This window comes from Eleutherodactylus coqui, chromosome 4 (genome assembly GCF_035609145.1).
Source record: "Eleutherodactylus coqui strain aEleCoq1 chromosome 4, aEleCoq1.hap1, whole genome shotgun sequence".
In the NCBI taxonomy this organism is placed as follows: Eukaryota; Metazoa; Chordata; class Amphibia; order Anura; family Eleutherodactylidae; genus Eleutherodactylus; species Eleutherodactylus coqui.
The window spans coordinates 40,620,869-40,646,656 of NC_089840.1; the positions used below are offsets into that span (position 1 = coordinate 40,620,869).

At 50.0% G+C, this 25,788-nt stretch overlaps 1 protein-coding gene across 1 annotated transcript in view; it reads left to right on the forward strand.

Moving 5' to 3' along the window:
- The first annotated feature begins 8,102 nt into the window (after positions 1 to 8,102).
- Positions 8,103 to 25,788, forward strand: part of ATP6V1A (ATPase H+ transporting V1 subunit A) — a 36,038-nt gene continuing 18,352 nt past the window's right edge. Inside the window, exons 1-7 of the mRNA XM_066599332.1 lie at positions 8,103 to 8,199; positions 16,169 to 16,246; positions 18,085 to 18,183; positions 19,663 to 19,791; positions 20,187 to 20,401; positions 22,621 to 22,758; positions 23,298 to 23,449. Of these exons, the coding sequence (XP_066455429.1) occupies positions 18,102 to 18,183; positions 19,663 to 19,791; positions 20,187 to 20,401; positions 22,621 to 22,758; positions 23,298 to 23,449 (716 nt within the window). The 5' untranslated portion in view covers positions 8,103 to 8,199; positions 16,169 to 16,246; positions 18,085 to 18,101. The remainder of the gene's footprint in view (positions 8,200 to 16,168; positions 16,247 to 18,084; positions 18,184 to 19,662; positions 19,792 to 20,186; positions 20,402 to 22,620; positions 22,759 to 23,297; positions 23,450 to 25,788) is intronic.

The window sequence follows — 25,788 nt, forward strand, 5'->3', positions numbered from 1 at the left end:
GTGCGATATGCGCCAAGATAGAACATGCTGTGATTTTTCTTGTGTGTGTTTTTAGCGCAATTCGTGTGAGCAGCAACATGGGAGCCTATGGGAGGTTGGTACAGCGTACCAGGCTCATCTTCCTGTCCAGCCGCTACTCAGACGCCTCTGCCCTGTGCCGGTCACTGCACTGGCTGCCCATTAAATACAGAATTCAATTTAAACTCACTACTTTCATCCACAAAGCCCTCCATAGCGCAGCGCCCCCCTATATTCCCTCCCTCATCTCAATCCATCACCCAGCCTGGGCTCTCCGCTCTGCTAACGAAACCAGACTGAGCACCCCTTTAATTCGAACCTCTTATTCCAAGACTTCTCCAGAGCAGCACCGGTCCTCTGGAACGCACTACGAAAGGCTACCCGGGCAATCCAGGACTCGCTGTACTTCAGGCGTGCTCTAAAAACGCACCTCTTCAGGGAGGCATACCACATTCCCTAAACAAACCCCTCTGTACTCCGCCTGATAACATGCTCCCTGACCTACTGACTGCGATCTCTGCTAGCCATTATAAACCGCTCCTGCAGTCATAACGATTCTGCCGTCACACGGCCAAATGTCTGACCATTGTGTGTATAGCATCCCGCACTCTCCACCTCGCCATACCGTGCACATCTCCAGCCCTTTACCTTCTGTATCAACCCACTATTTGTAGAATGTAAGCTCGTTGAAGCAGGACCCTCACCCCTACTGTTTCCATCAATAGATTACTATTAGAGATGAGCGAGTATACTCGCTAAGGCACATTACTTGAGCGAGTAGTGCCTTAGCCGAGTATCTCCCCGCTCGTCTCTAAAAATTCGGGGGGCCGGTGACAGGTGAGTTGCGGCGGGGAGCAGGAGGGAGAGAGAGATCTCCCCTCCGTTCCTCCCCGCTCTCCGCCGCCGCTCCCTGAATCTTTAGAGACGAGCGGGGAGATACTCGGCTAAGGCACTACTCGCTCAAGTAATGTGCCTTAGCGAGTATACTCGCTCATCTCTAGTGACTATGTAACCGTGGTTCTGTAATGTTTGTATTTTGTCTTTCTGTATCCCCCCTGTCTATGTAAGCGCTGCAGAATATGTTGGCGCTATACAAATAAAGATTATTATTATTATTACTACGTGCGCAAAAGCACGTATAAACGCTGTGACCACATGCTCGCATGAGCCCATCTGAGAAAATTTCCATATTCCATTGAATTAATTTCTATATTCAGATTATATTTGCGCTAATATTTAAATTAAAAGCAGTGAAGTGTAAAGATATGGATGAAAAATGGATGTATTGGGGGCGCTCACCCACTGGCGATATGACTCCCCTGCGATGCGAGAGCGACTGGAAACGCATGAGAATGAAGCCAATTATTTCCAAAGGTTTCAATCTCATCAGCGATGTCTTCACTCCAGCCTCGCAGCTCAGAGAAAAATCTGTGATATTGGCCATTGGTTTCAATGGGGTCGACAGCAGCAGCAGCGCTGGCACCATTGATATCAATAGGAGAAGATGGCGAAGAAGACTAGGAATACCCCATAGAGAGGAGAGAGAGGGGGTGAAGCTACAGGGGATCTCTGCCATATCTCCCCATATTTGGATAGATTGGGGGGGGGCTAGTGGGTTTCCCCAAGAGCAGGGGCGGGGCTAGAGGGGTTATCATAGTGATGCCTCTCTAGCCAAGTCAGGGGTCGGGGCTAGCGGTTGCATCACAGGGGAGTCTTATCACCAGTGGGCGGGAACTCTTACACAATCAACGATAAGGCCCCTCCACACGGACGTATTTGTGTGAGCAACACGCAGAGAATAGAACACATTGATTTCAATAGATTCGTTCACATGCGCATATTTTCCTGCGCATTTGAGCACCCAAAATCTCCATAGACGTCAACGGGGGTGCGCAATACGCTAGGAGATGCGTGAAACACTGCGTAACTGCTCACCTGGAACTCAGACTAATTAGCCATTTCAATAGGTGCATATTGTTTTGCCGCGCACAAACGAACATGCCTTGCGGGCGCAAAAAGTACAGTAAAATACATGGATGCGTGCACAAAAAGGCATAGTTTGTTCCTCATTGACTGTCCAAAAATTGGGAGGTATGACATTGTCTTCCTTTACCTTATTTTTCTAAATGGCCCCTTATGTAACCGCAGTGCAAAGGGTGCTTGTTATAAAAGGTAAAAGACACTATGGGCCCTACTTATCAAAACTGTTTAATAGTAAGACGGTCCTTGTTGCCCTAGCAACAAATCAGAGCTTGGCTTTCATTTCTTATACTGCTATGGTAAAAAGAAAGCTGAGCTCTGATTGGTTGCTATGGGCAACAACAGTAGCCTTACCGTCCACTTTGCTGCTTAGACTCAGGCTAAGGCTGGGTTCACACAGGGTGTATTCCCGTCGGAAATCTCGCGGTTTGGCCGCAGCAAAAACCGCGAGATTTCCGCCGGGAGAGCCGCCGCGGTTTAAGCGCGGTAGCTTTGAAGCGGCTCGGCCGCTCGCTTTTCCATAGAGGAGAGCGCGGCCGCGACGAAAATAAAAAAAAAAAGGGAAATAGACATGCTGCATCTTCTGAAACCACCGCAGTGGCCGCAGCCGCGGTTTCAGCCGGACTTACCGCAGCGGATTGGCCGTCCCGTGTGGACGAGATTTCTGAGAAATCTCGTCCACATGGCTGGTTAATCCCGAGATTAGCGGCCGCGGGCAGCAAATCCGCCCTGTGTGAACCCAGCCTTAAGGTTGCAGTCCGCATGGAAATTCTGCGGCAATTCCACCCCGTGGGAACCCAATCTAAAGCATTAACTCCGTGTGCGAAAGATAGGGCAGGATGTAGCTTCCCATTATTTTCTTCAAACTTCTATGCTATGGCGCGGAGTTTGAACGGCCAGCGGATCATGCTTGAAACGCTTTCCATAGGATAACTATGAAATGCGCAGCCCGATGTACACGAGCGGGAAATCAATAGCGATTTTCAGCTCACGTCTATCATTGTGGAAAATTGCGGAGACTTTAGTGTTCTCCCACTGCGGAAATCCGCGGCGTTAAAATTGCAACGTCCGTGGACAGGCAGCCTTAACGGGTGAAAATCCCGATAGTGAAAACGAAAGCACTGAAGACCGTGGTTTGGTTTTGTCCCGTTACGTGGCTGTGATGATCTCAGAGAATAGAATCTGTTGATTTCAATGAGTTCGTTCTCATAAACGCGCGCAAAAAAGTGGGACCTGCTCTATCTTTTGACATTTTGCGCAGCCTAAGAGCTTTTATCCACTAGCGTTATTTTTTAACACTGCAATATCGCTGCGTTTTTTTCAATGGGACTTTCAAATGTTAAAATCGCATCGCACAAAAAAAATTAATTAATTAAAAAAATCGCAAAAGCACAAACTTGCGATTTTTGTGCAATGCGATTTTAACATTTGAATGTCCCATTGAAAAAACGCAGCGATATCGCAGCGTTAAAAAAAAATGCTAGTGGGTAGAAGCCCTAAGTCCCATAGAAGTCTATAGGAGGTCCACAAATACGCAAGTGGAAGGGTGTCACATTGCGCAAAACGTAGGAAAAGAAAACAGCTGACCCTCATTAGGCTGTATTAGCCATTTAATCCCACGGAAAGGGTGTGTCACGCACGCATGTAAACGGGCCCTGCGCACAACAATTACATTACTATGCGCAGACACGCGTGCAAAACCCTGATTATAGCTCTCTCGCCATCCATGTTAAATCCCCAAGGACGCGAGGCGTCTTCATGTGAAAACAGCGACGCATGACTTCGGGGATGCAGGGAACCTCTGCCGCAGCTGTCGCTGCCGTGAACGGCCCCATTGCAAACAATGGGTGGTGCGATACAAGAGCGCGCACAAGATAGGACATTTCATGATTTGATTCCCGCATCACAGTTACAATGCGGGGAAAAAATTGCTCATGTATCATAGTTGTGCAAATTTATGCGTCTCGCAACGCACAAATCTCGCGCAGTTTCTCGCCTGTCTGTAGCCGGCCTTACAGTACAAGCTAGGTGGAGATTTCCAAAATCTTCACATAGTGTGGAAATTTTCTGCAGCGTTTATGCTGCAAATTTCTGTTGCGGTAAATAGGACAGTTGAATTGCGCACCTCTCCCGCATTTAAAAACGCTGAATTCCTGCAGAATTGACGCGGGTATTCTGTTGTGGAATACCTGCAGTGATTTGCCCCATAAGAAGGCGTCCTAAGAGTGGCTTTACTTGAGCCTTAGCGCAAAAATGCTAACCCCTACGTGACGTTTTTGCCCATGAGCGAGGCTGTTGTTGTAGATTTGCGCATGTGTTAGCGCATAATAGTACTGTAATTTTTGTGCGCGCAGAGCCAGTTTACACACACATGCATAATACACCCTCTCCGTAGATATAATGACCATTTAAGCCTAATAAGATACGGATGTGTTCTTTTCCTGCATTTTGCGCGGTGTCACACCCTTCCCCTTGCGTATTTGCGCACCACCAATAGACTTCTATGGGGCTTTTGTTGAGCAAAACGCAGGAAGTTAGAGCAGGTCCTACTTTTTACTGTTCACAAAACACATCAATGGCCTCTATTCTCTGTGTTTAGCGCGCAAATAGTTTTCGTGCGCAAAAACACACGCGAACACGGCCATATGAAGAAGCCCTTAAGCTGTATTTACACAGCGATAGCCCTCTGATACAATAGACTCCGTTGTTTGGGTCTATTCATGTGGGCGATATATCTCCCGCGGTGAAGCGAGACGAATAAATCTCAACATTTCCTATTTTTGTGTAAGTCTCACACAAGAATAGTGCATGCAGATGTATGAAGTACCGCACATCGCACGGAATATGGATGTGGTGTCCGTGTCTGTGCGATGCAAGTCGTGCCCCAGAATCTCGCTATCAGCCGTGTAAACACAGCCTGAAGGTAAATTATCCTGCAGCCATTCTGTCTCCTACGCCTTGCGGATGATCAGAAGCAGCATCAGCCGCCAGGTGCCAGTGACTACCAGATCAGCCGCCAGGTGAGTGACTACCTGATCAGACTACAAATGCCAGTGACTACCAGATCAGACTACAGATGCCAGTGACTACCAGATCAGACTACAGATGCCAGTGACTACCAGATCAGCCGCCAGATGCCAGTGACTACCAGATCAGCCGCCAGATGCCAGTGACTACCAGATCAGTCTATAGATGCCAGTGACTACCAGATCAGACTACAGATGCCAGAGACTACCAGATCAAACTACAGATGCCAGTGACTACCAGATCAGTCTATAGATGCCAGTGATTACCAATCAGACTACAGATGCCAGTGAATACCAGATCAGTCTATAGATGCCAGTGACTACCAGATCAGACTACAGATGCCAGTGACTACCAGATCAGTCTATAGATGCCAGTGACTACCAGATCAGTCTATAGATGCCAGTGACTACCAGATCAGTCTATAGATGCCAGTGACTACCAGATCAGTCTATAGATGCCAGTGACTACCAGATCAGACTACAGATGCCAGAGATTACCAGATCAGACTACAGATGCCAGTGACTACCAGATCAGACTACAGATGCCAGTGACTACCAGATCAGACCACACCGGTTTGTTTGTGGTCTGGAACCACATAGATCTGCATAGGATCTGAATAAAGAAAGCGGAACAGACAACATTGCCCCCTTTCACCCCCCAAATCTACAGTGTAGGCACCGGACTGATTGTTATCTGTGACATCCTGCTGCAAACGCCTATATGGCTCCTTCACATGGATGTATTTGTGTGCGTGAAAAATGTATGCGCGCAATACGCAAAGAATAGAACCCATTGATGTCAGTGGGTTTGTGCATATTTCCTGATTTGGCACTTGCAAAAAAATAAAAACATGCTCTGTCCTCCTGTGTATTTGTGCACCAAAGTTACCCATAGAAGTCTGTGGGGTAGAGGGAGGGGTGCAAATACGCTCGCAATACCCAAGGGGGTGCGTCAAGCACTGTGCGGGAGAAAGAACACATCTGGAACTCATTAGCCTAAACAGTCATTTAAATCAGGGTTTGTTCGTCTGCTGCGTACGCTGCGAGCGCAAAAAGTACAGTAAAACATGCCAATATGTGCACAAAAAACCTTTCGTTCATAGCGCAAATTCGTTGCCGGTGGACATGAGGCCTTACACAGCAAATGTGATGTGAGCGATTGAATGCTTTCTCGTTTGGACGAGCCAACAATGTATCTGCTGTATAAACAGGCTGCCCGGGCGGACTGACATCATTCGCTCTTCAAACGAGGAATCGTTTGGTGTAAACAGCCCCTCACCCTACATGGGGTCTGGGTGGGATGGGGTGGGGATAGAGATGTGGCTTAAAATAAAGAATTGCAGCGGTGTGCCTGTCTGCTACAGGAGTTTCCTCTGTCTGCTCTCTGGAACTTGGGAGGTAAGTTGTATGCCACCCTACTGGGCATAACAGTGTGCCAGCCACAGGTGTACCACTATGGTGCCAGCAGTGGAGCAGGTGACCACAGCAATCAAACACTCTGATTTGAGAAAATGATTGCTAGCGGTTTTCTTCTCCACTTTCTGCTTGTTGCCAGGGACAACTGTTCCACATTTTGCTTGTTGATAGGGGTGACTGCTCCACTTTCAGTCCTGTTGCTAGGGAGTGACTGCTGCACTTTCTGCCTGTTCCTAGGGGTGACTGCTGCACTTTCTGCCTGTTGCTAGGGGTGACTACTGTACTTTCTGCCTGTTCCTAGGGGTGACTGCTGCACTTTCTGCCTGTTGCTAGGGGTGACTACTGCACTTTCTGCCTGTTTCTAGGGGGTGACTGCTGCACTTTCTGCCTGTTTCTAGGGGTGACTGCTGCACTTTATGCCTGTTTCTAGGGGGGACTACTGCACTTTCTGCCTGTTTCTAGGGGGTGACTGCTGCACTTTCTGCCTGTTTCTAGGGGGTGACTGCTGCACTTTCTGCCTGTTTCTAGGGGGTGACTGCTGCACTTTCTGCCTGTTTCTAGGGGTGACTGCTCTACTTTCAGTCCTGTTGCTAGGGGGTGACTACTGCACTTTAAGCCTGTTGCTAGGGGTGACTGCTGCACTTTCTACCTGTTTCTATGGGTGACTGCTCCACTTTCTGCTTTTTTGTTAGGGATAACTGCTCCACATTTTGCTTGTTACTAGAAGTGACTGCTCCACTTTCTGCCTGTTGCTAGGGGTGACTGCTCCACTTTCAGTCCTGTTGCTAGGGGTGGCTGCTCCACTTTCAGTCCTGTTGTTAGGGGTGACTGCTCTACTTTCTGCCTATTGCTAGGGGTGACTGCTCCACCTTCAGCTTGTTGCCAGGGGGAACTGCTCCACTTTCTGTCTGTTGTTACGGGTGACTATTCCACTTTCAGTCCTGTTACTAGGGGTGACTGCTCCACCTTCAGCCTGTTGCTAGGGGTGACTGCTCCACCTTCTGCCTGTTGTTAGGGGTGGCTGCTGCACTTTCTGTCCATTTTCTAGGGGGTGACTGCTGCACTTCGTGCCTGTTCCTAGGGGTGACTGCTGCACTTTCTGCCTGTTTCTAGGGGTGACTGCTGCACTTCCTGCCTGTTCCTAGGGGTGACTGCTGCACTTTCTGCCTGTTCCTAGGGGTGACTGCTGCACTTTCTGCCTGTTTCTAGGGGGTGACTGCTGCACTTTCTGCCTGTTCCTAGGGGTGACTGCTGCACTTCCTGCCTGTTCCTAGGCGTGACTGCTGCACTTTCTGCCTGTTTCTAGGGGTGACTGCTGCACTTTCAGTCCTGTTGCTAGGGGTGACTGCTCCACTTTCAGTCCTGTTGTTAGGGGTGACTGCTCTACTTTCTGCCTATTGCTAGGGGTGACTGCTCCACCTTCTGCCTGTTGTTAGGGATAACTGCTGCACTTTCTGCCTGTTGCTAGGGGTGACTGCTCCACTTTCTGCTTGTTGCCAGGGGGAACTGCTCCACTTTCTGCTAGTGTTATGGTATAGGAGTTCTCGTTCCTTCGCACTTCATCCATTCGTTCAGGGACTGGCAACCTGCCCTCATCCAAGATGGCGGGTGCGTCTCCCCAGCTTCTATCGCGAGTTTCGACGGTGGGCGGTCTGGGTCAGCTGATCGGTGACGGCCGGGAGCTGCTGCAGTAGGAGGGAGAAGCCTCGTTATTGCTGCCGGGCCTGTGACACGGATCACCGGGACCATCCGCCGGCAGGTAGGCGGCCATCATGTCAGTGAGGGGGAATAACGGGAGCACGGAGAGATCTGTGCTCCGGTGTGTACCGGAGAAGGCACCTTAGTCAATGGATGATAAGTGCTGCTCCCCCCACTGTACATTATAATGTTATTACACAGCTCTCCTCCATTATATCAATGTTATCATCCATCATATCACAGTATATATGAGAGTATCCAGAGCTGACTCCATACATTATAATCATCCAGTGCCCCACCATTATATTGTATGCCACATTATAGTGTTCTAATTCAGTCATTGTGTCACAACATATACTATATTATCCAACTCTTCTCCATTATATCATACTGCATGTTATAGTTCATTCATTGTATCCGTATATTATAGTAATATCCAGCGCTTCTCCATGATATCACAACGTATATTATATTATTCATTGCTTTCCATTATATTACACTGTGCATTATCATCCATTATATCACACAGTACAATAATCATCCAGTGCACTACAATCGTTCCTGCCCTCCATTATATTTGTTCATTACAGTGTTCGTATCCATGCATTATATTCCATTGTATATAATATCATCCGGCACACCTCCATTATATCGCATGGCACATAATAGTCTGCGTTGGCCGCCCCTGTGCTGCAGCGGGCAGTCATGTCCGGTCACAGGTGACTGATCCCCTTGGGATGGATAGAGGGCAGAGCGGACGGCGGTCACTGCTCGTTGGTTACAGCACCGATTGTCTCCACAATACTCGTGGGGGGCCCCGTGTGTAATATGTAATACCGAAACACACAAACACGTGTGTGTCATGTGCTGAGGCTGTGTGTGCACGTGATTTCGTGTAGAGTGGTCACCAATAGAGTAACTGTATTGCTGCAGAGTACAACAGGGTACTAGAGCCTCCATGCCCGCCCGTATCACATCTTGTATCCAAGCTAGAGGCAGTGCAACAGGGTACTAGATCCTCCATGCCCGCCGGTATCACATCTTGTATCCAAGCTAGAGGCAGTACAACAGGGTACTAGATCCTCCATGCCCGCCGGTATCACATCTTGTATCCAAGCTAGAGGAGGTACAACAGGGTACTAACGCCTCCATGCCCGCCCGTATCACATCTTGTATCCAAGCTAGAGGCGGTACAACAGAGTAATAGAACCTCCATGCTCAGTGTATCACATGTTGGATTCATGCTAGAGGTGGTACCACAGGGTACTAGAGCCTCCCTGCCCCCCATATCACATCCTGTATCCAAGCTGAGGTGGTACAACAGGGTACTAGAGCCTCCACGCCTGCCCGTATCACATCTTGTATCCAAGTTAGAGGCGGTACAACAGGGTACTATAGCCTCCATGCCCACCCGTATCACATCTTGTATCCAAGCTAGAGGCAGTACAACAGGGTACTAGAGCCCCCCTTCAAGGGGTCCGTTATCCGCAATAAATTCTCCTTTTGCTCACTTAGTTATATAAACAATACAAGTTTCTTTCTATTCCGACAACTTCTAGTGGAGGGATGGGTTGTGACAATGAGCAGTGTATTATGTTGTTATTGACGGTGGGGTCGGCTCGGTGAGCTAGCTATGGGGTCGGCTCGGTGAGCTAGCTATGGGGTCGGCTCGGTGAGCTAGCTATGGGGTCGGCTCGGTGAGCTAGCTGTGGGGGTCGGCTCGGTGAGCTAGCTGTGGGGGTCGGCTCGGTGAGCTAGCTGTGGGGTCGGCTCGGTGAGCTAGCTGTGGGGTCGGCTCGGTGAGCTAGCTGTGGGGTCGGCTCGGTGAGCTAGCTGTGGGGTCGGCTCGGTGAGCTAGCTGTGGGGTCGGCTCGGTGAGCTAGCTGTGGGGTCGGCTCGGTGAGCTAGCTGTGGGGGTCGGCTCGGTGAGCTATGTGCTCGCAGTCAGGTGACCAGTCAGCTGAGCAGAGAATGAGGAAGTGTGAAGCCTCCTCATGTGACTCCACAGCCGGGGAGCGGACGTCACCCTGAGGTCTCCATTCATACCAGAGGATCCTGACTGTGAGTACTACAGCATTGTTGTGTAGTAGTCCTTGTGAAACTACAACTCCCAGCAGGCCTTGGCATGCTGGGACTTGTAGTCTTATGGCATGCTGGGTCTCACTGGTTGTTTTGTGGTTGTGGCCGCCTGCAGCACTTGGAGCTGTGTGGTCATGGAATGGGTTAATGTTGGCAGTATTGTTACTGGTGTGGATACTTAATTGTTACATTGTGTTTAGTATACAGAGGGCTTTATCCTTTGAAGTAGCCGGAGGGATCTTGTCCTTGGTGCCCGGTCCAGGCGGGTGCTGTTGACACAACATGCCGTCCTGTAGTCCCCGCAGGCATTACCTGCTCCGTCACCTCTAGGTGAAGCTTGGGGGGCTTATCTGACCGCTGGATATAGTCCGTGCAGGGATGATAAAAATACTCCGGCCGCTCGGTGAAAGGGAGTCACACGGTCACAAGTCGGTAATGAAATATGGAATGCAACACAAAACATGCAAGTTTTTGGTTTTTTTTCGTTTAGCTTGTAGAATATTTTCGGGGGCAGTGGCGTTCTTCTTAAACAACGCGGCGCGCTCCAGCAGTTCCGTTTTTCCAGCAGTTTGCCGCTTTTCTTCTGGTGTTCTGTCCCTGCTCAGAAAGACCCGTGCGCCATACTTGTCTGGTGTACTTGTGAAATGCTTGTTCTTGTGGTGCTTTTCACAGCGTATGTCATGTGACTAAGGGCGCGCTCGCACAGGCATATGTGGCCCGCGTATTACAAGCGTATATTTCACGCACTTTAAGTGCATAGTCCACACATATGCATGTACATGCGTGCTCGCCGTGTATGTAACTCTCCATAGCTTATATTATGCATGTAATACGCACGATAATAGACCGTGCTGCGGTTTTTTCACACACATAATAAAAACTCACCGACTTCTCCTTTAATTTTTGTTGCTAATAGCAACCGATCGCAGCTCAGCTTTTTTTTTCTTATACTGCTCAGGTAAAATGAAAGCTGCGCTGTGATTGGTTGCCATGGGCAACACATTTTCTTTTGGACAGCTTTAAGAAGACTGGGACGGCTGTATGGCGCTTATGTGCCCAACAGTCGTACCGTGTAAAGGCTCCTTTAAAATGGTTTTCCAGGGAAATACTATTGATGACCTATCGGCTGTGGTCTGTCACTCAGGACTCCGACGATCAGCTGAGCGGGTGCATACTGTCAGCGCCGCAAATACCCAGAGGTCGGAGTGGAAGCCTCTGGCTGACCTCCTTATAGTGTCTGGCGCTTTTACCTGCAGGCACAGCTCTCATTGAAATCAATGGGAGCCATGCCTGCAGTTTCAAGCACTGGCCACTACACAGAGGTCGGCGCAGAGGCTCCCACTCCGACCTCTGTATTTGCGGCGCTGACAGCATGTGCCCGTTCAGCTGATCGGTCGGGGTCCTGAGCGACGGACCACAGCCAATCAACTATTATTGACCTATCCTGATGATGGGACATCAATAGTATTTCCCTGGACAACCCCTTTAAGGCGTCCGCAGGTCCAAGCGGCCAAAAATTGGACGGAAAAACCAACCTGTATACATATACCGTTCTGCGCTGTCCGGTTCCATCATAAGGTGGATCGGTTCGGTCAGGGGATTTCCCTTTCCTGCTCCCCAAACGGAACCCCGACGCAGAGGTGAAGGCAGCACTCTCTCCTGTCCTGATACTAGCTACCAGCTGGAGGGAATTTCTAGGATAGAAACAATTGTAACAAACCCTCAGCTGTGAGAACTATTGGGTCCGTATTCAGGTTTTCAGCCTGTGTGTGTCAACTAGTATATTGCCAGCCGTGGCTCGGGAATCCAGTGAGGTCGTGGGGGATGGGATCTTCCAGGTACCTGCCTAGCATGCCGGCCGTCCGTTTGGTGGGTGCAGTTGTGTCCTCTGCTTAGTAGTATTACTGGGGTATCCGTAAGATGTAACGCTGAAGCCAGTCCCCATCACAGGTTCCCTTTTTATAGAGCCATTAACCCCACATCTACCACATGACATTGAGTGATCCTGGATGTCAGTCTGCATCCTCCTAGTATTGACCTTGCATCGTCGGCGTACTGCACACAGCAGGGCCACAAAGTGCAGGGATGTCACGGTGTCCCCAGGGATTGCTGGGGGGAGGGGTGCAGTCGGTGATCTGCAGTATGTGGAAATTGTGCACAGTCTTGCAGCTTCCTCTTTTATTGAAGCAGCTTGGAAATTCGGTGACTCACCACATCAGAGATGGCACGGCTCACTCCGTAGAGATGACGCTGGCGAACAGCAGCTCGCAGGATCTGTAAGCATCATCCCAGACATGGTGTGTGAAGACCCCCCACTGTCATATAGAGGATGGATCTGCCAAGGTTATTGTGTCCGCAGCTCTCCCGGGGTCTTGTACAGTCGGTAACCTCCATCCTGGCTGGTTTGTGTTATGGGGCTTGCAGCCTGTGACCTCTATCTGTATTGTGGAGTTCCTACATATGTAAGGCTCAGTAGATGCTCAGTACTCTCACCCTGTAGAGCAGGACTCCTCAGTAGATGCTGAGCTCTCTCATCCTATAGGGCAGAACTCCTCAGTAGATGCTGAGCTCTCTCATCCTATAGGGCAGAACTCCTCAGTAGATGCTGGGCTCTCTCATCCTCTAGGGCAGGACTCTTCAGTAGGCGCTGAGCTTTTTTTATCCTGTAGGGCAGGACTGCTTGGTAGGTGCTGAGCTTGCTCATCCTATAGGGCAGAACTCCTCAGTAGATGCTCAGTACTCTCACCCTGTAGAGCAGGACTCCTAGGTAGATGCTGAGCTTTTTCATCCTCTAGGGCAGAACTCCTCATTGGTGCTGAGCTTTCTCATCCTATAGGGCAGAACTCCTCAGTAGATGCTCAGCTCGCTCATCCTATAGGGCAGAACTCCTCAGTAGATGCTGAGCTCGCTCATCCTATAGGGCAGAACTCCTCAGTAGATGCTCAGCTCGCTCATCTTATAGGGCAGAACTCCTCAGTAGATGCTCAGCTCGCTTATCCTATAGGGAAGAACTCCTCAGTAGATGCTCAGCTCGCTCATCCTATAGGGAAGAACTCCTCAGTAGATGCTCAGCTCGCTCATCCTATAGGGAACTCCTCAGTAGATGCTCAGCTCGCTCATCCTATAGGGAACTCCTCAGTAGATGCTCAGCTCGCTCATCCTATAGGGAAGAACTCCTCAGTAGATGCTCAGCTCGCTCATCCTATAGGGCAGAACTCCTCAGTAGATGCTCAGCTCGCTCATCCTATAGGGCAGAACTCCTCAGTAGATGCTCAGCTCGCTCATCCTATAGGGCAGAACTCCTCAGTAGATGCTCAGCTCGCCCATCCTATAGGGCACAACTCCTCAGTAGATGCTCAGCTCGCCCATCCTATAGGGCAGAACTCCTCAGTAGATGCTCAGCTCGCCCATCCTATAGGGCAGAACTCCTCAGTAGATGCTCAGCTCGCTCATCCTATAGGGCAGAACTCCTCAGTAGATGCTCAGCTCGCTCATCCTATAGGGCAGAACTCCTCAGTAGATGCTCAGCTCGCTCATCCTATAGGGCAGGACTCCTCGGTAGATGCTCAGCTCGCTCATCCTATAGGGCAGGACTCCTCGGTAGATGCTCAGCTCGCTCATCCTATAGGGCGGAACTCCTCGGTAGATGCTGAGCTCGCTCACCCTGCAGGGCAGGACTCCTCAGTAGATGCTGAGCTCGCTCACCCTGCAGGGCAGGACTCCTCAGTAGATGCTGAGCTCGCTCACCCTGCAGGGCAGGACTCCTCCGTAGAGGCTGAGCTCGCTCACCCTGCAGGGCAGGACTCCTCCGTAGAGGCTGAGCTCGCTCACCCTGCAGGGCAGGACTCCTCCGTAGAGGCTGAGCTCGCTCACCCTGCAGGGCAGGACTCCTCCGTAGAGGCTGAGCTCGCTCACCCTGCAGGGCAGGACTCCTCCGTAGAGGCTGAGCTCGCTCACCCTGCAGGGCAGGACTCCTCCGTAGAGGCTGAGCTCGCTCACCCTGCAGGGCAGGACTCCTCCGTAGAGGCTGAGCTCGCTCACCCTGCAGGGCAGGACTCCTCCGTAGAGGCTGAGCTCGCTCACCCTGCAGGGCAGGACTCCTCGGTAGAGGCTGAGCTCGCTCACCCTGCAGGGCAGGACTCCTCGGTAGAGGCTGAGCTCGCTCACCCTGCAGGGCAGGACTCCTCGGTAGAGGCTGAGCTCGCTCACCCTGCAGGGCAGGACTCCTCGGTAGAGGCTGAGCTCGCTCACCCTGCAGGGCAGGACTCCTCGGTAGAGGCTGAGCTCGCTCACCCTGCAGGGCAGGACTCCTCGGTAGAGGCTGAGCTCGCTCACCCTGCAGGGCAGGACTCCTCGGTAGAGGCTGAGCTCGCTCACCCTGCAGGGCAGGACTCCTCGGTAGAGGCTGAGCTCGCTCACCCTGCAGGGCAGCAGTAAGATGGCATAATTTTGTTTAATATATTAGATGTAATTAATTACATTATTTATCTTGCATTCATCCATATTCTACTCGAGAGCTGCAGTTCTTGTGCTTATCTTTGGAAACCATCAGTAAGCTTGTCAACAGATACACCCTTGAAAGCTTGGATGATCCCCTCTCTTTCCGGGGGCAGTTAGTGTCAGATAACTGTACAGTCCTTGGTGAATGGACCACGCTTCCAAGAAAGCAAATCGCCAGAACAAGCGCTGGGCAGAAACTGAACCAGCAGGGAATGCTGGGAGATTTCAGCCCGTAAGCAGAATTGTGACGGGTGTATAATACAATGTGCAAGTGTGCTGGAACTTGTAGTCCAAAACCTTTGTACCAGCCATCGTATACAGTTGTATCCGTGAATGGTTAGGGGGGGGGTCGGAGGGTTGGCACATATCTCCTAATAATGCATGAAGCAACTTCCTTTGGGGTCACTTCTTGGGTAAGAAAAATTATGTTTTGTGTCCGTTATAAGATGTAGACATCAGTAGTGATTGGTGATGAGAGCGCAGAGCTGAGCCGTCTGTTCTCTTCTGGGCAGGATTAACCTCTTCTTCTCAGAGAAGACATGACAGATGCTGCAGAGATGGTGGATCATGTGACGTTCACAAGTCGGAGGGGGGTGGGACAGATTTACCCCCCCCCCCCCCCCCATCTCCATTCTGACACAACCACCACTTGATCTGTTAATTTGGTGTTTAATTAGCGCCGGGGTGAGAGATTCCCGGGAGGGATGGCATAAATGTGCAGACTTGGAAGCACAGAGTGTTGGTCTGTGCCACAGCTGCCCAGCCTGCTGTAGTACTGCTGGCGTCTTATGTGACAGGGCAGCATAGGACGGGCGCCCCCTAGGGTACCAAGATAGATTTATACTTTATTTATTCTTCAGTGTTGGCGGTTTTATGTGCCTACCTGACAATGGCACAGCTATGACAGTGACTCTAGCCTAGCTGTATGGTCTAGTGCAGTCTGAGAGGTTAGGGGGTGCATTCACACGGGGCCGTTTGGATGCGGTAAAAATGCACCAAAAACCACAAGAGGAGTCTGTCAATGGATTATTCCCCTCTCCTATTATAAGCACATGTACCCCAGGCCGAACTCGGCATGCATGTGCATGGGAAGGGGGGATAGCTCCCAGCCAACCACTATCTGAAATGCCAGTCTATCCCTTTTATTTGAATAGGGTCCCTTAAAGTGACCCTCCAGACCCGGATAAACAAAGATGGCCGCACCAGCTTCTCTTACTACCTGATGCACACTGTGTGTTACTATGTGACCCCACACCTGCTGTGACTAACCAGTGCTGACCATATGAGCAGTGCTGGCCACTAAGAGCACCATGTATTGTCTTAGACCACCGATGCATACTAATACACCGGTGCGTCAGAGCAGTGGTTCGGCCATCTTTGTTTCTCCAGGTTCGGAGCGTCGTCTTAACGTGACCTCTGTACTTATAATTTCTATCTGTGCTTCATTCTAGGTGATCGATTGGAGATTTCCAGCTTGTAACGTTGCCTCCTGCCACCGGCGCAGCGCTGCTTACCGCTCCTCTTAAACTGTAAGTTGCATTATCTGATCTAATGGAACTGACGTTTTGGAATTGGTGTAAGGAGAACCCCATCCTCCCATGTCCAGCACAACCAAAATTATGATTGTGGGAACTTGACCCACTTCAACTTTTCTTCCAAAGGTCTCTCCAAAAGACTGGTGTGATAACAGGTGATCAGCGGGACTCGACTTTCCCATCATTACAAGTGGAGCCCACTGGGGCAGGTTTACTAGTACTGTCTAATTAGATATGTCAGGGCAGGTTTACTAGTACTGTCTAATTAGACATGTCTTACAATGCACCAGATTTATCACAGCGACTGCTGAATGATAAATCTGGCATATCTTTAGAATGTCTAGTCCAACTTTATACCATCTGTTAGTTGGTGAAGTTTATGCCAAACATTTCACCAAGATTTTGCCAAAATATTTGGTGCATTCAGGTCACACTCTTTTCTCGGACGTGGCAAAAAAAAACTGCAGGAGCAGAAATATGGAACCCCTTAATGCAGGTGTGAACGAGCCCAAAGGCAGTTTTCTGGCGCAATTTGCACCAGAAAACTGGCAAATTTTCACTGGTAAATCTGCCCAGTGCCGTTCATTATATAGAATGCTATTATTTCTTCCAAAGATTGGCGTCCGATCTGACGCTGATGGTCCGGGGTTCAGTGCCCCACAGGTAGATGTCATGTACATATTGTGGACATGTGTCCCGATCGGCCCACTATTGGAACAGTCTTTACCGTATGTTCCCGATTCACTGCCCGCTACTTCTCTGGTTTTCATTCTTCGCTGTACCAGGAACATCCGGCGAGATGAACATATAATGATTGCTTTACAACATATCCTCTACCAGGCTAGGAGATTGATAGCAGATAACTGATATCCGCAGAGAATTCCTAGACCGAATGTGATTACTGTAGGGTATGGTATGGTATATATACCGATCGCTAAGACCCCCTAACAATCCAGAGAATGGCGTACTACGAATGCACCATGTAAATGGAGCAGTGGTGTGCATGTTCTACCGCTCAAGTCTCCTTTATGTGGCAGAGGGAGGTCAATGCACTCAGCTATCTCCCTCTGTCCAATAGAGGTGAATGTAGTGGTGGTCAGCCATGTACGCTGGTGCATTCACATGGGGCATTCGAGGTGTCCCGGATCACTGAGTGCCCCAGTGGTTGGACCTCCAGTGATTAGACATTTATGCCCTATCTACAGATCAATGTTCTCTATGGTATAACCCCTTTAAAGCGGCCCTCTGGTGTCTGGACAAAATTCTGTCCCAGTTTCGGAACCTGTTTTCAGCCATTTAACATGTCCACTACAAATTTGTCACTATTTAATGCACACCATACTCTCTGATTGGTCAGCGCTGATCACTTTAGCAACTCTGGCCAATCAGAGAGCAGGTATAGTGCATCAGTAGTCTAACACTACCAATTTACTGGGGATTAGGTAGTCTGAAGAGTGTGTCGGCCATCTTGGACAGACGAAAAGAGGACCCGGTATTAGGTGGTTTAGAAAAACAAATACAGGTAATATACCCTCCTGTCCCAGGACAGGATTTTATCCCCAAACTGGAGGGTCACTTTAAGTTGAAGATCTGTCACAGACTGGGTGCTGGGGACTCACTCGCCTGACAGCCCCATAGAAAAAAATTGGGTTGTTACAGTGTGTCCCTCCAACCAGACTGTTCAAAGCTGGATGACGGCATAGCAGGGGAGATGCGGTGCCTCGTCAGGCCATTCATCGTATATATATATCTGGTGAACCCCTTTAAGTCTTTACCGTGTTCCTCTCACTGAACAATCGCATATAAAGTGACCTCTTTTTTTTTGCTTTCAGATACTTAAGGCATAAACATGGATTTTTCTAAATTGCCAAAGATCAGAGATGAAGAACGGGAGAGTAAGTTCGGTTACGTGCACGGCGTCTCCGGACCTGGTGAGTGCAGCGGTGGCGAGGATCTCATCTGAGCAGATACGGGCGGGCAGGCAGGGTATAGCTCCTTAGGTTCTCAGTGATTTATACGCTGGCACACCCTTAATTATTCATCCAGGTTGCTGGCCAAAGAATTGTAATTATAAGCTTGGCTCCATTTCTGTATATCTTACTGCTCAGTCTCCATATACTGTTCACGGAAGGTTTTGCTTTGTCTTGTACTTATGTGTATAATGACCTCTCTAGTCGCATCCAGAGCTGCATTCAAAACTCTGCTAGTTTGAAGGATTTATCTCAAAATTGACTTTTATCTTCTATTCACAGGATAGATGATAAAAGTCTGATCATTGGGGTCTCACCGCTGAGGGCCCCCCCCCCCCTCTCCTACTCAATGCGGACTCACTGCACGCCCTGCAGTAAGGAGATTGAATGAGGCAGTGATAGCACATGTGCCATTGTATTCATTTTCAATGAGCCTGCTGAACGGTCTGTAGCCCAGCGCTTGTACTTGGCTATTTCCATCAGCCCCATTGAAATGAATGAAGTGATACAGCACATGTACAACCACCGCTCCGTGCCACTGTGGGTGGGTGCTGCGAGCCTGCAGAGACAGGCAAAGGGGGACACCGGAGCTCACTGATCACATTTTTATCAACAACTGTATTGATAAGTAATAAAAGCCAATTTTTAGATAACCCCTTCAATATTTATTTTCTGACTGCAGGACCAAATGTCTCTCCTGGCCCCTACAGATCAGGACTGCCTAAACTTCCATTATCTAATGATAAGAGGGCATCCTCTAAGTCTAGAGGAAAGCAGGTTTCATCACCAACACAGAAAAGGGTTCTTTACTGTAAGAGCAGTGAGACTGTGGAACTCTCTGCCTGAGGACGTGGTGATGGCAAAATCCATAGAGGAGTTTAATAGGGGACTACGGTAGATGCCTTTCCAGAGCGCTATGATATTACAGGATATAGACATGAAGTAACCAGCGGGTTGTTGATCCGGGTCTTGTAGTCAGGTGGGAACTTTCAAAACGTTGATGCAGGGATTATTCTGACTGCCGTTATGGAGCCAGGAAGGAATTTTCCCCCCCCCCCACATGGGCTTCTGTGTCATTGAGAGTTTTCTGCCTTCCTCTGGGTTAACAAGGGGGTAGGGGGTGTTGGAAACAGGCTGAACTGGATGGACATTGTCTCTAACGTACTATGTTACCATGATGAAGATAAAGCCCTCTGAATTATGGATGCAGCTTTGGATGTCATTGGAGCATATAATAAATTACATAACTCAAAAGCAATTAAACTATGTATTTAAAGGGATTGTCTCCACAAGCCATTCTATTCTTGAAGAAATCCAACCTTCACCCAAAGACGTTCTGGCATCCGCACATTTGGAAATGTATTATTAATTGGCGCCCTCTGAATTAGTCCGTGTTGCTTCTCTTCCTCTTCTGAACCCTCGGTCTTGTTTCTCGTGCAGTGGTGACAGCATCCAATATGGCGGGAGCTGCTATGTACGAGCTGGTGCGTGTAGGACATTCGGAGCTGGTCGGAGAGATCATTCGTCTGGAAGGAGATATGGCCACAATCCAAGTCTATGAAGAGACCTGTATCCTTTCATTCTGGACCGGCAGTTCTGATGTGTGTGGATATAACAAAGGGGGTATTAGAGGAAACTGCTGAGTTCTGCTGTTGTGAGAGTTTGCTGCAATGTGCCAGTCTTGTGCTTCTAGATTTCCTGCCCCGTTTTTTACATTGGGTTGATGGGAAATGACAAGTGCATAAGGGGCAAGAAATGATCACCCTTTCTACAGCGTCTTGGAGACTCCGGTGCCATTCAGTGCAGAGGCTGCAGCTGTGGACAGACGTCTTAATGTCTGTTTATCCGCTGCGTCCAGGTTCGGGTGAGATCTGGAGTTCTGTATGAGGTCTCCGGCTCAGATGAAAGTTCTTATTGTGTATTACATATTTCCTAAGTGAATTTCCTCAGCATCCCTCATACAGCTGGTGTATCAGTTGGAGACCCTGTCCTGCGAACTGGGAAGCCCCTTTCTGTGGAGCTGGGCCCCGGCATCATGGGATCCATTTTTGATGGTATTCAGAGACCTCTGAAGGACATTAGTGACTCCACACAAAGTATCTATATCCCTAGGGGTGTAAACGTGTCCGCTCTGACCCAAGACATCAAGTGGGAGTTCACCCCTTCTAAGAGTCTTCGGGTAAGTAGATTGAAGTTCATGTTGCAAACACGTGTTTGATGGTAAGTCACTGACTTGGGCGCTCTAGATAGACCTGAGTTAGGGCGCCTTTACACGGAACGATTATCATTCAGTTTATCACTGGATCATGTGAAACTAAACCCTAAACCTTCTGTGTAAACCCTGCCGGTGACTGAATAATTCCTTCAATTATTATCATTCATTGTGTAGGCATAAAAATCAAATGTCAATGGGCCTGTGTAAACAGGCAGATCATCTATGAACGACTGCCTGTTTACTGTGAATAGAGGCGGCCGGCCGGAAGTGATCTCCGGTGCGCTCAGCCTCCATTCAGTGAATGATTATGGCTTCTGTATGAAAGCACAGGAGTGAGAATTACTGGGAAATTAAGCATCTGACAATTCTCCCGTGTACAAAGACCCTTAGTCTGTACTAGAGCTCACTGCTGCACTCAATATTCTTTTGGTTGCTATTGGAAACTATCAGCAAGTTTGTAGACACACACCTATATCAATTTACCGATCAGCCGTGGCATTAAAACCACTGACGGGTGAAGGGAATAACGTGGATTATCTGGAGATAATGTCACCTGTACAGCAGTGGGATATATTGGGCAGCAAGTGAACAATCAGTTCTTGAAGTTGATGTGTTGGATGCAGCAAAAATGGACAAGAGTAAGAATCTGAGCACTCTGTAATATGCTCACACCCCATCACAATCTCCAAATACGGTCCACTCCCTCCTCGCCGCAGCCTCCGCGTGCTGCCCGCTCCCTCCTCGCCGCAGCCTCCGCGTGCTGCCCGCTCCCTCCTCGCCGCAGCCTCCGCGTGCTGCCCGCTCCCTCCTCGCCGCAGCCTCCGCGTGCTGCCCGCTCCCTCCTCGCCGCAGCCTCCGCGTGCTGCCCGCTCCCTCCTCGCCGCAGCCTCCGCGTGCTGCCCGCTCCCTCCTCGCCGCAGCCTCCGCGTGCTGCCCGCTCCCTCCTCGCCGCAGCCTCCGCGTGCTGCCCGCTCCCTCCTCGCCGCAGCCTCCGCGTGCTGCCCGCTCCCTCCTCGCCGCAGCCTCCGCGTGCTGCCCGCTCCCTCCTCGCCGCAGCCTCCGCGTGCTGCCCGCTCCCTCCTCGCCGCAGCCTCCGCGTGCTGCCCGCTCCCTCCTCGCCGCAGCCTCCGCGTGCTGCCCGCTCCCTCCTCGCCGCAGCCTCCGCGTGCTGCCCGCTCCCTCCTCGCCGCAGCCTCCGCGTGCTGCCCGCTCCCTCCTCGCCGCAGCCTCCGCGTGCTGCCCGCCCCCTCCTCGCCGCAGCCTCCGCGTGCTGCCCGCCCCCTCCTCGCCGCAGCCTCCGCGTGCTGCCCGCCCCCTCCTCGCCGCAGCCTCCGCGTGCTGCCCGCCCCCTCCTCGCCGCAGCCTCCGCGTGTTGCCCGCCCCCTCCTCGCCGCAGCCTCCGCGTGCTGCCCGCCCCCTCCTCGCCGCAGCCTCCGCGTGCTGCCCGCCCCCTCCTCGCCGCAGCCTCCGCGTGCTGCCCGCCCCCTCCTCGCCGCAGCCTCCGCGAGCTGCCCGCCCCCTCCTCGCCGCAGCCTCCGCGTGCTGCCCGCCCCCTCCTCGCCGCAGCCTCCGCGTGCTGCCCGCCCCCTCCTCGCCGCAGCCTCCGCGTGCTGCCCGCCCCCTCCTCGCCGCAGCCTCCGCGTGCTGCCCGCCCCCTCCTCGCCGCAGCCTCCGCGTGCCGCCCGCCCCCTCCTCGCCGCAGCCTCCGCGTGCCGCCCGCCCCCTCCTCGCCGCAGCCTCCGCGTGCCGCCCGCCCCCTCCTCGCCGCAGCCTCCGCGTGCCGCCCGCCCCCTCCTCGCCGCAGCCTCCGCGTGCCGCCCGCCCCCTCCTCGCCGCAGCCTCCGCGTGCCGCCCGCCCCCTCCTCGCCGCAGCCTCCGCGTGCCGTCCGCTCCCTCCTCACCGCAGCCCCACTCCCTGGCACCCTGCACCCCTCACTGCCCCCTGGCCTGATATTAGCCCACTCACGAGGGCAGAGATAATCTAAGACCCGACCTTAATGGATGAGTTGGGGAATAACACAATGCTAAGCAGATGGATTTAATGTTATGGTTGTTTGGTTTGTACTACGTATGCTATATGTTTCCCTTAATTATACAGATAACTCCCCACCTTCCTTTCTAGATGAGGTACTTCGGGCACATTACTGTCTGGGTTTCATTGTGTAATCCTCTTTGTTCCGCAGACCGGCAGTCACATCACAGGAGGAGATATTTACGGAAGTGTATTTGAGAATTCTCTCATCAAACACAAGATTATGCTCCCTCCTCGCAACCGGGGTACAGTCACCTACGTGGCACCCCCTGGACACTACGACACGTCGGTAAGATTTCCTTGTTGTGTAGTGACCGACCCTTCTTCAATGGAAGTCATCAGTGAAAGATAAGGTTTTTCTGGCTATAAGATCTGGTTGCCGCAGGTCCTTCTTCTCTCATCCCAGACAGAGGGGCATAGCTAAAGGCTCATGGGCCCAGGTGCAAAAGTTTATCTTGGGGCCCCCCAACTTCTCTTAACTTCTTAACACAGAGGCGTAACTTGAAGCCTCTGGGCCCCAATGCAAAACCTGTAACAGGGCCTCCATTTATAATGCTTTATTAATAGTACTGGGCTCCCTATATGGAGAAGAGAGGCCTTATGGGCCCCCTAAGGCTCCTGGCCCAGGTGCATCCCCTACAGTTATGCCAGTGCCCAGAGGTCAGCTGTTATTGCCAGGTGAAGCCTCTTCGCCCGGGCACGTGCAATATCTGTTGCGTCATCTTCAATAGTTGTACATCTCAATATATACTTAAGTGGTTTACTTCCTGTGGAGACCATGCTGAATGCGTCATCTTGATTTCTTTTTTTCTCTTCTTCCTTTTCTAGGACGTGGTGCTGGAGCTGGAGTTTGAGGGTGTGAAGGAGAAGTTCACAATGGTCCAAGTGTGGCCTGTCAGAACAGTCCGTCCAGTGACCGAGAAGCTTCCTGCAAATCATCCGCTGCTGACCGGCCAGAGAGTGCTGGATGCTCTGTTCCCGTAAGTTCTTAAAGATCTAGTCTCATGGAACTAAAGCTCAATCGGCATGTTAAAAAAATTCTGTAACTTCCCAATATATTTTCTGCTTCAATTCCTTACAGTTAGCAAAATCTCTGCTTGCGATCAGTGAATGTAAACAGTTTTGTTTACTTTGCCTAATACTTTTCACAGTCATTTGTGAGTGAAATCGTTTGAATTGCAGACAGATTTTACTTGCACTGATGGTGTGTTATAATACAGGTTGTCATCAAAAAGACCGATCCAGCCCCGTATCTCACTACTGGTGTCCTATATTGAAATAACAATAGTGTACTTGAATAGGAAGGCATAGATTCACTGCATAATGGTATGGCAGACGGGCCCCTGGGGCCCACGAAACATAATGTGTTGTGCGAGTCTAGCCATTCACCCCACACTTTTTCTAATTTTTCCGGGCATCCTCTGTGTTGGTAAATCACCTTTTCATAGGTTATTATAGTGTCAGCTAACTTTTTCCATTGTGAGATGGAGGGCGGTCTCGCTGTGAGATGGAGGGCGGTCTCGCTGCCATCCATCTCATGGCTACGTTTTTTCTGGCTATTAATAACATTTCTCTGATGAATATTTTATTGTAGTGTGTCCACTCTTCTTCGTCTATCAGTCCAAATATTGCTATTTTGGGGTCCATGACCGGTGGGGTCGGCAGGAGCGAAGACAGGAAATTAAATATCTCTTCCCAGAATTTCTTTACATGATAACATTCCCATAGTAGGTGCCAAAAGTCGGCATTCGGTTGATGACATCTGCGGCATGTCGCTGTGTCTGTTCTGCCCATTTTATTCAATTGGACTGGTGTAAGATATGCCTGGTGTATCACGTATAATTGTATCATTTTATTATTAACTGCCGGTGACACTAATAGATGCGACTCCATCGCTTCCTGCCAGTCCTCTATTGTCAGAGTAGGGATATTAATTTTCCAATTGTCATAGACTAATAATGGCTCATGATCCATTTTGGCTGATAGTAAGTGCGTGTAAAGAATTGATATCAGTCCTTTGGGTCCCTGTGTCCTGAGGACGCCCACTATTGGGTACTTAGAGATTCTAACCGTTTCTGACGGAAATTGGGCATTTAGGGCGTGTCTCAATTGGAAGTATCTAAATAGTTGTAATTTCGGCATTTGTAGTTTTTCCCGTAATTGTGTGTAAGTTAGCATTACATTGTCCTCGTATATGTCTCCCAACACCTGTATTCCCAGAGAAGTCCAATATCTAGTATCTTGTAGTGATTGTAGTGATGGCAGAGTGGGGTTTTCCCCCAGAGGGGTGTCAGCCATTATGTCAGTGAATTGTTGGATCTCTTTGGCCACACGCCACACCGATTGGGCTAGTCAATGTATGGGTAGTAATTTAGATGGTTTTGTGTATTCTGGATGTTCCAGGAATCAAATCAAGTTTTGTCCCGCTACCTCGCTAGCTTAAATAATAGTCCGTCAGTGGTAACTCCCCCCTGGTAAACCAGGAACGGAGGTTTCGTAGTTGGCTTGATAGGTAATATAATTTGAAATTAGGTAGTGCCATTCCCGCTTGTTTCTTAGATCTTTGCAGTTTAGCAAGTCCCAGTTTAGATCTGGCCTGGCCCCAGATAAAGCGAATAATCAGGGAATTTAATGTTTGAAAGAATTTTTCTGGTACTTTAACCGGTATATGTTGTAGGGAATACGGGCACTTGGGCTGAATTACCATTTTTATCAAATTTACTCGCCCGGCCACCGAGAGAGGAAGTCTGGACCAAACCTTTACTTTAGTGCTTATTGAGTCGTATAGCGGATCTATATTTTCACCTAGGGTGTTTTCATGATCCTGTACTATATTGACTCCTAGGTATTTGAATTTTGTTACTTCCAGTAGTCCACTGGAGAGTACACATGGGATCATGACGGAGTCTTTGGCTGTATGCATTATGGCTGACTTGGTCCAGTTTATATATAAGCCGGAGTATTTGGAGAAACAGTTTATTATTTCTAGGGCTTGTGGGAATGAGTGTTCAGGGTTGCAGAGATATAAAATCATATCGTCTGCATATAGTCCAATTTTACTTTCTCTGCCCTCCCATTGCACTCCAGTCACATCAGGGGCATTACGTAGGCGGATGGCTAGTGCTTCTATTGCTATCGCAAATAGAGCTGGGGATAGTGGACATCCCTGGCGTGTTCCCCGTGATAGCGGGAATTTCATTGATGGTATACCGTTAACTATTACGTTTGCCATGGGTGACTTATATAATAGCTTGATCCATTTTAGGAATCGCGGCCCGAAGCCAAAACGGGTCAGGCAGGCTTCTAAAAAATTCCATTC